We start from the raw sequence: 12,664 nt of genomic DNA on the forward strand, positions 1-12,664 counted from the left end.
GACATGTATGTTCCAGAGATGTACACCGTAGCCGGAACACCAACACCACGATACAGAACTACATCAAATACGCACTCAAGACAACACAAAAGACGCTGCACGAGGTTATTGCTGCGCAAGGAGATAACATAAATGTATATGCACACATATTAGGCGTAACTTACGGTTATACAACGAGGAACATATTTTTAACTATGTTCGGTCATCCGTAGATTGCAATTTAGCGAACACCACTCAACACTGTCACATTCCACTGAACGGAACCGCTTTTCATCCTGAACACTGTAAACTTACTGTAATCGCGCACTATTCACACGAATTAAAACATATATTAAAACTGCTAACCATATTAACTTCACTAAAACATCTTTCACTGCATTTTAACCAATATTTTGCACTAAAAAATAAAAAAAAACATGCGAAACTGCTCCAAATTCCAACAAACCCACGCTGCCATGATGCAAATGCCTCTAATATAATATTAGCATGTGGTTAAACGTTTCCTACGTCAACTAGTCCTACTTCATCCCTTGACAGCTAATGAGCGCCTGAAGTTCTTAAGGCCACTGTACACGACATTTGCCATGTTCATTTCAAACAATTTATTTTACGTCGAGAACAAATAATTGGAAATTGCTGTATTTCAAGTGAATTAGCAAAACTTTAATTTTGCTAAATTTGTGAAACACGTTCAAAAAAGGATGAGCAATATTGTAATTAAAGATAGGTTCGTCCTTCTTGATCCTGTGCAGGAGTGGAGGTGGGCAACCCTAGTGACAAAAATGACCACAAATTCATTCAAACTCCATATAAAAAACACACAGACCCTCTAAAAATATTCATCCAGTTCGGCCAGTCCCCAAGCAAACCAAGTGGGGCTTTATTTAGTTATCATGCATTTAGTTTAGTTTTAGTTTTTTTAGTTATCATGCATGGTTTTCACCCCTATTCCGTTCTTGCAACATAGATGGAACAAAATTTGTCTTATTGTTGGTATCATTGTGTGTGTATATACTAAGCATTGAACAAATTTCCTTTTGTTCTCAATACAGGCTGCATATCGCTTTTTCACCTTCTCTCCCGCGATCACCAAATACCTTGTTGGAATGGATAAAAGAATGGGCACACGCGCTTCGGTTAACCGTAATGTCTACGACCGCATACCAAGGTAGGTTTTTCATTTTCAAACTTCAATAACTTTTTCCAGAAAAAAGATATCCTACTGATTTTTTTATCTGTAGCACATTTAATCCTCCTTTAGAATGCATTTTTAGTTTATTTTTATGATAATCGCAAATATTTTTTCTCGTGATTTTCTATTCATACCCAACAAGCATTTCGAGCAGTTTTCGAGTGAATTTAGGGATCTCGCCCGATTAGATCTGGTACCAGCTGTCGCCGGCGACATGACGACGGTGCAAATGCATGCGGTGGGTGACTGTGTTCGGCAAAAAACGAGTGGGGGTGAACGTTTGTGCGGCCATGATCGCACACACGTCGTTTTTTTCATTCTTCGTCTTTGTCACTGTCAAGGATCGCTGCTGTCAGCCATTTTGATTGTTTTGGTTTTTGCGACGCTTCCACATCGCATCATTTGAGGTTGCGATTTTAATCAAGAAAAGTGTAGTTTATGTCGTTAATTTTAGTGAAAAATATTGTAGTGCAGGTAATAAATGCAGTATGCACTGCAACTTATCGTTTGCAAACGTGGTAGAGTTTGTTGTTTTGGTTGTTTATGTGTTTACTCCAGGTAAGTATTGTTGGTTGTTTTTCGCCATTGAAGTGTTGTCTTCCGAATGTTTTAGCTAATTGTTAGGTGCGGCTGTGGAGCATGTTTTTCCGGCTTCCTCTGTCCGGATAATACATGATGCCATAGCACTGGAATGATCTAGCCAAACCACAATAGTTTCGGAGTGCACTTTCATTGCCGTGTCACCGAGATGTAAGGTAACATTGCGATTGGATTACCGAAGTGTTCCATCTAATTGTATGTGCTTGTTTTCTTTTTGGAAACAGCTAGCATCACCGTCAATATCGACAACGGAAACAACAACCAGAACCGGCGCGATGGCAGCGAAATATCGTGGTGATTGTTCTTCCGGAGGGCTTCCGATGTGTCGATGTGGCAATAGATGAATAAACATCAGTAACCTACTGCGTAACCTACTTCTCGTACTCTGGATTGGGCATGATGTGGCTTAAAACGGAATATAATTCAGCTTGAAGCAAATCGTTGGGCAACAATCTTTCGGCACATACGTTGAACACATGTCAATTAAAAGGTAACATGCGAACTAAATTCACAATCCGATTTGAGCATCAATGGTATTTAATATTAATTTCAATTACAGCGTTGAAACCAGTTGGAAGACAATGAAGCAAAGCCAACGAGCTCGCTATGCTCCTCTCCGCATCGTGCCGAACGGATCGCTGACGAGCACCTTCCTGGTGGGGCATGAGTCCGGCATCCTCATCACGTGCCCCAGCCATCTTATCCTTCCGGCTTTGACAACCGTCAGGATATCTGCACCGCCAAACAGCTCAGCTAGCTCGAGCTCAGCCCTGCTCGCACACACCACCAAAGATAGTCCTTAGCACCCACCGTTCGAAAATAGCGAGTGCATTGGCGTACTCCGTTAGCAAAGTCCACGACTCGTACCCGTAGAGGACTGCATCAATGTATCAGGACGTATTAGTGTGCGATATAACGTGCATTTCGTGTGATGCTGGAGTCGTTTGGATCGCAGGAGGTTGTAGAGTCCGTAGTAGGCACGATTTCACAAAATGTGCGCCTTCGTTGTTGGCTGAAGTTACGATCGTACCAAGGTAGCAGAACTCCTCTACCACTTCGAGATCGTCGCCGTCAACGGATACTCTGCTTCCGAGTCGGGTTCTGTCACGATCAGAGCTTCCGGAAAGCAGGTATTTTGTCTTCGTTGCATTGATCCTCGATCCAATCCTATCGGCCTCGCGTTTCAGTGGGGTGTACGCGCCGTAGAGCGATATTAAACAGTAAACAGGAGATTCCTTGTCCTTGCCTCAGACCCCGGTGAGATTCGAACGATTCCCACAGCCTGTTCGATACTCTCACCTTGCACTGCACCCCGTCCATTGTGGCCTTCAACAGCCGTACCAGCTTCTCTGGTGTTCTCTGGTTTAAATGTTAGCTCAGACTAATTAGACTTCAGTTCAGACTGCGATTAAGTTATGTTTGTTTTTTTTTTAATTTTTGCTAGTTCAATGTCTTTAAATGAATTAAAATTAATTTATGTACAAAATGTAATACGAGCTTTGCTAGCGCTATGAATATTTTTTAATTAATTAATAATTAATTATTTTAATGATAATTATTTTATAATAATTATAATAATTAATTATAAATATGATTATAATTACTATAATTATTATTATAGTTATAATAATTATAATTAATTTTCACATGTACGAAAAGCATTTTATAAATTAACATATAAATAAGGCTTACTAAAAGTTATTGTTAACAAATTTACTAACTGTTCTAATTATACAAGCGTTTAGTTGTATGATTAACTCTGTAATAAGTGAAATTGTAAAAAAAATGTTTTATTAAAATAAATAAAAATTATTATTAAAATTTATTAAAATTAAATAATTTTAAATTCGAATTTGAAATCTCACGTGTAGATACACCTTGACCACGAATGAACCGGGCTGCGTGGATCTCGCCCGATTGACTTCCATTCGGCCACTGTTCGACCAGAACTCAAAATTCACTCGAAAACTGCTCGAAATGCTGGTTGGGTACCCCTCAAGTCTACGACCGGCATACCCGAGTATGCCATACATTTTGTATGGCGAATGGAACTTTTTCGTGTTAAAACTGTAATTTCGTACACAGCTACATACGTTAGTTTTTTTTTTGTTCTGGCAAATAATTGGATTTTTTTACTTCACCAGTGGCACAAAACGCCCCAACCAGCATTTCGAGCAGTTTTCGAGTGAATTTTGAGTTCTGGTCGAACAGTGGCCGAATGGAAGTCAATCGGGCGAGATCCACGCAGCCCGGTTCATTCGTGGTCAAGGTGTATCTACACGTGAGATTTCAAATTCGAATTTTAAATTATTTAATTTTTATAATTTTTATTTATTTTAATAAAACATTTTTTGGTAAAAGATTTTTGTAGTCCCCCCCCTAAGGGTTTGCTGCAACCCTGACACATGGCACGGTAAGTTTTGGAACACTGTCGGGGGTGTTGGTCATGCGATGTGAAATATTTTTTGTAAATAAGATTTGTTTACCTTTTCAATTTTGGTAAACACGGGTGGTTTTAACACGGCTAGCCAAAAGCAACGGAACATAAAATGTGGAAATAGATTTGCAGGCATATATTTATGAGCGGCGGCATTTATTATCTCAAGTTGTATGGTCGAAAATCATAACTTTCTCTGCAAGGTAAGCAAAGTATTGAAATAAAAATAAGTGGCATGATTTTAACACATGCAATGTATTTTATTTCAGCATTTTCAGAACCCGAAGGGTGTAACACTTCGAAACAACTAGAGAGAAAATGTGTGGCCTTTTGCAGCCCGGTTCAAACTTCCTCGAGGTCTGGTACATCCGAGGCGATTAGTGGTCGTGAAGCTATGGAATATCAGATCATTAGGTGGAGAAGAAATAGTTCGTTGCCAATTTTTGCTTGCCGTTACATTGCAATCAAAACGATTCCGCACAGACCAGATGCTCGGTAGTAACCCGATAATTCAATTTATCATATATTTAATAAAATATAAAGACAAAGAAAGCATCCGGTAAACTATAAGTACCTACCAATCAATTTTTGTGATGCAACCAAATGATGACACAGGCTACTGAATTGAAAAACCGGAGGGCTTACCTAGAGGCCAAAGGCTATTACTCTCTTTCAATCAGAAAAGAGTTTGTTCCTACGATCAATGCCACAAAGTGAAACGCTGATAATATGTATGTCGGTAGTGTAGCATAAATGTTAAAAAAAAAATCATAGGCGAACTTATGTTTGCTCCGTATCAGTTTATGTTTTATGCTCATTTTGCACACTCACTACATTGCATTTTAAAGACTATTTTCGGACACCATGGCGTTGTGTTGCATTATAATAACGGAACTATACATTCCCTATAATGACGATCAGGTTTATGTACATTCCATTCAACGAGGGATAACGATGGAGAATGAAGTGATAAATATGATCCTTGTTAGGTTGAATAGTGTTCTTGGTGCATTCCAAGCAAGCGGCATAGTTTACAAACCAGTTATGTAATTGAAGTACACATTGAATACTTACGCTAGTAAAACGGAACATATACTGAACTGCAGAGTCAATACGTGTCGAAATCTTTTATGGGTAGAAAAAGGCTAGCGTTATGGTTAGTGCTTGTAAAAGTAATTTCGGCCGAATTGGTACTTATTTTAAAATGTAAAAGCAAGTTTTCTACAAGTGGCACTCAGTTTCAATTGTACAGTTTCATATTAACAGTAATCATTTTCTACAATTGTAAACTCGTCACAGCTATCACATGACGTCATATCGCATTCGTTACAACAGATCTCTTGAAGCTTGCCGTATCCATTTCGATCGATCAATCCGTACTTATCTCTGGTAATTATGATTCTCGGTGAACCTCAGCAGTTCCACACAGCACCGAGATTTTTTAATTTACGGATTTTGACGACACAGCAAATTGTCATTAAAACAAACTGCGAACACTGGTCGCAAGATCATTGTACGACCAGACGTCGCGAGTATTATGTACCCAAAACCTATAGTCTAGTTTTTACTTAGTCAGCGGCAAGTGTCCCCTCACCTAACGTAAGGCGTCAATGTCTCCATCACTTCAGTAAGGGAAATCTCTTTTAGATTTCCAAATGATCGTTTGGACGATCAAGTGCCAGCCAAAAGTAAATGTAAACGCACTCCGAAAGTATGAGCATGACCCCCGATCCTATAATACACTTGCTGAAAAATGTTATAGAATGAATAATGGTACACATGAATGATACTATGTATAAATTACATTTGCATAAGACATTCTTGCCCTGTACTGGTTTTTTACCTGTTCCATTCGAAGTGGTTTGCTCGTATGAACTCTTACAATACAATTTCAGTCGATATTTTCGAGTTATCGAGTAACCCTGAGATGGAAATGATTTTCCAAACCGATATCGCTTTTTCACCCGTACCGGGACGTGCTAATTATATGTACTCTTATATGTACCTGCTATATGTATGTGCTAATTATATGTACTTATATGTATGTGATTTGATGAGTGAACTTTTCCGCTGTTTGTTTCCGCTATCTCCTGAGAGAGGTCCCCTTATGAGTCGCTACCTAAAAGAGGAAAGATAAACTTAATTAATCATAATAGCTAAGTTGTAGATCGCTTGTGGTTTGTTTCGAGCCCTAGGGCTGCTTATAAATATTTCAAACAAATCAAAATGAGATTTGTGCTAACTGTAAACTAATCAAACATCTTGTAACAATACTGACCTGAAATGTTTGTCCCCTTTTCCTTAATCCGTTATCCGTTAATCCTTTGTGAACGTTTCGAACCAGACCATATTATATTCGCGATGTTCGGCCTGCTACTTGATTACTGTAAGGATTCTTCATTTTGTTAATAAAATAGGTTTGATTGGGCCTCATACGGAACGGTAAATTAAAAAATATATTGTACAGCTAATGCCTTCGTGTGCAGTACCCTGTACAATGGATATAAAATAAAAGGAAAGAAATAAAAAAAAGTAATGCCCCCGATCCTGTTAGTATATGATGGTCTATAGCAGACATCATATTCCAGCCAGCACCACGTGGAGGTAGGATACGGAGTTCCAAGATAGAGGACGTTTTACATTTAAAATTTAAAAATAATTAATACATCCTCTTCTTGGCATTAGCCAGCCAGCTTGAAAGAAATTATTGAATTAAAAATGTATTTGGAAGTAAAAATGAAAAAATTCGGAAAACTTACGCTTGATCCGGACCGATCTTGATGGCGTGCATATTACCTGATGATTAAAAAGGAAAATAAATAAGTTACACAATTTTTACACTCTCATTAGTTTGTGAAAATCATTAACATATATCACAATTCGGCATGCACAACGTAAGGTGAGATAAGTTATTATACCATGATCGCTTTTAGATATTGGCTATCGAACACTTACGCAAAATCTTGAACAGCTTTGATGGCCTGCAACACACTCAGGAAGCTGTTCTGGTTCTGCCGTTTCATTTCATACTCGCGTATGTACTTAATCAGCACTCCTCGCTTTGTGCCTTTGGATCGAATAAAGGGCTTAACCCAGCGCCACAAATTTTCGATATTTTGTGTGTGCACAAAAGGATCGCTTGGGTCCACAAAATTTTGCGAGTGGTTTATGGTTTCGTGAATAAAACCGTGCTGATCAATACCATTATATGCACGCCAACCATCGGTCACGATCGTTGTACCGGGAGCCACATGCTGGTTGATGATCCGGTGTAGTGTTGCAGCATCACGTTGCTCAACCAGCTCCAAAAAAATTTCTCGCGTTTCGCGACAGATGCCGCCAACCACCCAAACTTGGTTGTTGGCTGAGACGCGACCGCGATTGTATTTCCTTTTGGTGAGGACGGATTCGTCAATTTCGACGGTTAATCCATCCCCACCAATTTGCCCCTGGCTACATTCAAAATGTTCTGCGGTTACTTCCCGCAGAATTGAAAACCACTTCGCAATGGCACTCTTGCCTGCTCCACACTCGGCTGCAGCGCTGGATCGCTTCGTATCCCGCGACCATTCATACGTTATCTCTATCAACTTAGATAGAGATAAACGGGAATTTTTGAAAATGCTGTCCGTACGGACAGTACACTCCCACCCCGTGCAGCTCGATGTAGGCTTGCAAATCCACTTGCACGAATTTGCCTTCCTAGTTGTTTTCAGTTTCATCCGGCGATTGCACTTGTTGCACAATTGAACGGATGGTAAAATTTCCGCTTCCTGCAGCAACCGAACCAAACGCTGCTCGTCCTCAGTTATCTTTTTCAGCTCGGTCAAGCTTTTCACAGCGGCCAAAACTTCCATTATTATCACTTAATTTTCTCTTCCAAAACGCATCCAATTTTAATCTGTAAAGTGTATCCAATACCGTGGTATGTTTATACTAGACAGTGCTTTCGCGCCAATTCAATACATTTGTGTAAAACGTACGATATATTTGTATTATTCAGTTGGATAGTATAGGTACCTAAATTGGCGCGAAAGCACTGTCTAGTATAAACATACCACGGTATTGGATACACTTTACAGATTAAAATTGGATGCGTTTTGGAAGAGAAAATTAAGTGATAATAATGGAAGTTTTGGCCGCTGTGAAAAGCTTGACCGAGCTGAAAAAGATAACTGAGGACGAGCAGCGTTTGGTTCGGTTGCTGCAGGAAGCGGAAATTTTACCATCCGTTCAATTGTGCAACAAGTGCAATCGCCGGATGAAACTGAAAACAACTAGGAAGGCAAATTCGTGCAAGTGGATTTGCAAGCCTACATCGAGCTGCACGGGGTGGGAGTGTACTGTCCGTACGGACAGCATTTTCAAAAATTCCCGTTTATCTCTATCTAAGTTGATAGAGATAACGTATGAATGGTCGCGGGATACGAAGCGATCCAGCGCTGCAGCCGAGTGTGGAGCAGGCAAGAGTGCCATTGCGAAGTGGTTTTCAATTCTGCGGGAAGTAACCGCAGAACATTTTGAATGTAGCCAGGGGCAAATTGGTGGGGATGGATTAACCGTCGAAATTGACGAATCCGTCCTCACCAAAAGGAAATACAATCGCGGTCGCGTCTCAGCCAACAACCAAGTCTGGGTGGTTGGCGGCATCTGTCGCGAAACGCGAGAAATTTTTTTGGAGCTGGTTGAGCAACGTGATGCTGCAACACTACACCGGATCATCAACCAGCATGTGGCTCCCGGTACAACGATCGTGACCGATGGTTGGCGTGCATATAATGGTATTGATCAGCACGGTTTTATTCACGAAACCATAAACCACTCGCAAAATTTTGTGGACCCAAGCGATCCTTTTGTGCACACACAAAATATCGAAAATTTGTGGCGCTGGGTTAAGCCCTTTATTCGATCCAAAGGCACAAAGCGAGGAGTGCTGATTAAGTACATACGCGAGTATGAAATGAAACGGCAGAACCAGAACAGCTTCCTGAGTGTGTTGCAGGCCATCAAAGCTGTTCAAGATTTTGCGTAAGTGTTCGATAGCCAATATCTAAAAGCGATCATGGTATAATAACTTATCTCACCTTACGTTGTGCATGCCGAATTGTGATATATGTTAATGATTTTCACAAACTAATGAGAGTGTAAAAATTGTGTAACTTATTTATTTTCCTTTTTAATCATCAGGTAATATGCACGCCATCAAGATCGGTCCGGATCAAGCGTAAGTTTTCCGAATTTTTTCATTTTTACTTCCAAATACATTTTTAATTCAATAATTTCTTTCAAGCTGGCTGGCTAATGCTAAGAAGAGGATGTATTAATTATTTTTAAATTTTAAATGTAAAACGTCCTCTATCTTGGAACTCCGTATCCTACCTCCACGTGGTGCTGGCTGGAATATGATGTCTGCTATAGACCATCATATACTAACAGGATCGGGGGCATTACTTTTTTTTATTTCTTTCCTTTTATTTTATATCCATTGTACAGGGTACTGCACACGAAGGCATTAGCTGTACAATATATTTTTTAATTTACCGTTCCGTATGAGGCCCAATCAAACCTATTTTATTAACAAAATGAAGAATCCTTACAGTAATCAAGTAGCAGGCCGAACATCGCGAATATAATATGGTCTGGTTCGAAACGTTCACAAAGGATTAACGGATAACGGATTAAGGAAAAGGGGACAAACATTTCAGGTCAGTATTGTTACAAGATGTTTGATTAGTTTACAGTTAGCACAAATCTCATTTTGATTTGTTTGAAATATTTATAAGCAGCCCTAGGGCTCGAAACAAACCACAAGCGATCTACAACTTAGCTATTATGATTAATTAAGTTTATCTTTCCTCTTTTAGGTAGCGACTCATAAGGGGACCTCTCTCAGGAGATAGCGGAAACAAACAGCGGAAAAGTTCACTCATCAAATCACATACATATAAGTACATATAATTAGCACATACATATAGCAGGTACATATAAGAGTACATATAATTAGCACGTCCCGGTACGGGTGAAAAAGCGATATCGGTTTGGAAAATCATTTCCATCTCAGGGTTACTCGATAACTCGAAAATATCGACTGAAATTGTATTGTAAGAGTTCATACGAGCAAACCACTTCGAATGGAACAGGTAAAAAACCAGTACAGGGCAAGAATGTCTTATGCAAATGTAATTTATACATAGTATCATTCATGTGTACCATTATTCATTCTATAACATTTTTCAGCAAGTGTATTATAGGATCGGGGGTCATGCTCATACTTTCGGAGTGCGTTTACATTTACTTTTGGCTGGCACTTGATCGTCCAAACGATCATTTGGAAATCTAAAAGAGATTTCCCTTACTGAAGTGATGGAGACATTGACGCCTTACGTTAGGTGAGGGGACACTTGCCGCTGACTAAGTAAAAACTAGACTATAGGTTTTGGGTACATAATACTCGCGACGTCTGGTCGTACAATGATCTTGCGACCAGTGTTCGCAGTTTGTTTTAATGACAATTTGCTGTTTCGTCAAAATCCGTAAATTAAAAAATCTCGGTGCTGTGTGGAACTGCTGAGGTTCACCGAGAATCATAATTACCAGAGATAAGTACGGATTGATCGATCGAAATGGATACGGCAAGCTTCAAGAGATCTGTTGTAACGAATGCGATATGACGTCATGTGATAGCTGTGACGAGTTTACAATTGTAGAAAATGATTACTGTTAATATGAAACTGTACAATTGAAACTGAGTGCCACTTGTAGAAAACTTGCTTTTACATTTTAAAATAAGTACCAATTCGGCCGAAATTACTTTTACAAGCACTAACCATAACGCTAGCCTTTTTCTACCCATAAAAGATTTCGACACGTATTGACTCTGCAGTTCAGTATATGTTCCGTTTTACTAGCGTAAGTATTCAATGTGTACTTCAATTACATAACTGGTTTGTAAACTATGCCGCTTGCTTGGAATGCACCAAGAACACTATTCAACCTAACAAGGATCATATTTATCACTTCATTCTCCATCGTTATCCCTCGTTGAATGGAATGTACATAAACCTGATCGTCATTATAGGGAATGTATAGTTCCGTTATTATAATGCAACACAACGCCATGGTGTCCGAAAATAGTCTTTAAAATGCAATGTAGTGAGTGTGCAAAATGAGCATAAAACATAAACTGATACGGAGCAAACATAAGTTCGCCTATGATTTTTTTTTTAACATTTATGCTACACTACCGACATACATATTATCAGCGTTTCACTTTGTGGCATTGATCGTAGGAACAAACTCTTTTCTGATTGAAAGAGAGTAATAGCCTTTGGCCTCTAGGTAAGCCCTCCGGTTTTTCAATTCAGTAGCCTGTGTCATCATTTGGTTGCATCACAAAAATTGATTGGTAGGTACTTATAGTTTACCGGATGCTTTCTTTGTCTTTATATTTTATTAAATATATGATAAATTGAATTATCGGGTTACTACCGAGCATCTGGTCTGTGCGGAATCGTTTTGATTGCAATGTAACGGCAAGCAAAAATTGGCAACGAACTATTTCTTCTCCACCTAATGATCTGATATTCCATAGCTTCACGACCACTAATCGCCTCGGATGTACCAGACCTCGAGGAAGTTTGAACCGGGCTGCAAAAGGCCACACATTTTCTCTCTAGTTGTTTCGAAGTGTTACACCCTTCGGGTTCTGAAAATGCTGAAATAAAATACATTGCACGTGTTAAAATCATGCCACTTATTTTTATTTCAATACTTTGCTTACCTCGCAGAGAAAGTTATGATTTTCGACCATGCAACTTGAGATAATAAATGCCTCCGCTCATAAATATATGCCTGCAAATCTATTTCCACATTTTCCGTTCCGTTGCTTTTGGCTAGCCGTGTTAAAACCACCCGTGTTTACCAAAATTGAAAAGGTAAACAAATCTTATTTACAAAAAATATTTCACATCGCATGACCAACACCCCCGACAGTGTTCCAAAACTTACCGTGCCATGTGTCAGGGTTGCAGCAAACCCTTAGGGGGGGGACTACAAAAATCTTTTACCCATTTTTTTTACTATTTCACTTATTACAGAGTTAATCATACAACTAAACGCTTTTATAATTAGAACAGTTAGTAAATTTGTTAACAATAACTATTAGTAAGCCTTATTTATATGTTAATTTACAAAATGCTTTTCGTACATTTGAAAATTAATTATAATTATTATAATTATAATAATAATTATAGTAATTATAATCATATTTATAATTAATTATTATAATTATTATAAAATAATTATCATTCAAATAGTTAATTTTTAATTAATTTAAAAAATATACATAGCGCTAGCAAAGCTCGTATTACGTTTTGTACATAATTTAATTTTAGTTCATTTAAAGGCATTGAACTAACAAAAAATAAAAAAATTAA

At 38.6% G+C, this 12,664-nt stretch overlaps 3 protein-coding genes across 4 annotated transcripts in view; 2 read left to right on the plus strand and 1 right to left on the minus strand.

The window, feature by feature from the left end:
- Nucleotides 1-12,664, plus strand: part of LOC125769451 (uncharacterized) — a 451,794-nt gene that overhangs the window by 43,332 nt on the left and 395,798 nt on the right. The gene's annotated exons all lie outside the window — the stretch shown is intronic.
- Nucleotides 1-12,664, minus strand: part of LOC125769273 (uncharacterized) — a 122,342-nt gene that overhangs the window by 41,380 nt on the left and 68,298 nt on the right. The window lies entirely within an intron of this gene.
- LOC125769372 (uncharacterized) lies at nucleotides 7,613-11,869 on the plus strand. Its single transcript, XM_049438070.1, has 2 exons — nucleotides 7,613-9,257; nucleotides 9,417-11,869. Exons 1-2 carry the CDS (start codon nucleotides 8,356-8,358, stop codon nucleotides 9,418-9,420), a joined length of 906 nt encoding a protein of 301 aa, XP_049294027.1. The 5' UTR covers nucleotides 7,613-8,355; the 3' UTR covers nucleotides 9,421-11,869.

This window comes from Anopheles funestus, chromosome X (genome assembly GCF_943734845.2).
Source record: "Anopheles funestus chromosome X, idAnoFuneDA-416_04, whole genome shotgun sequence".
NCBI lineage: Eukaryota > Metazoa > Arthropoda > Insecta > Diptera > Culicidae > Anopheles > Anopheles funestus.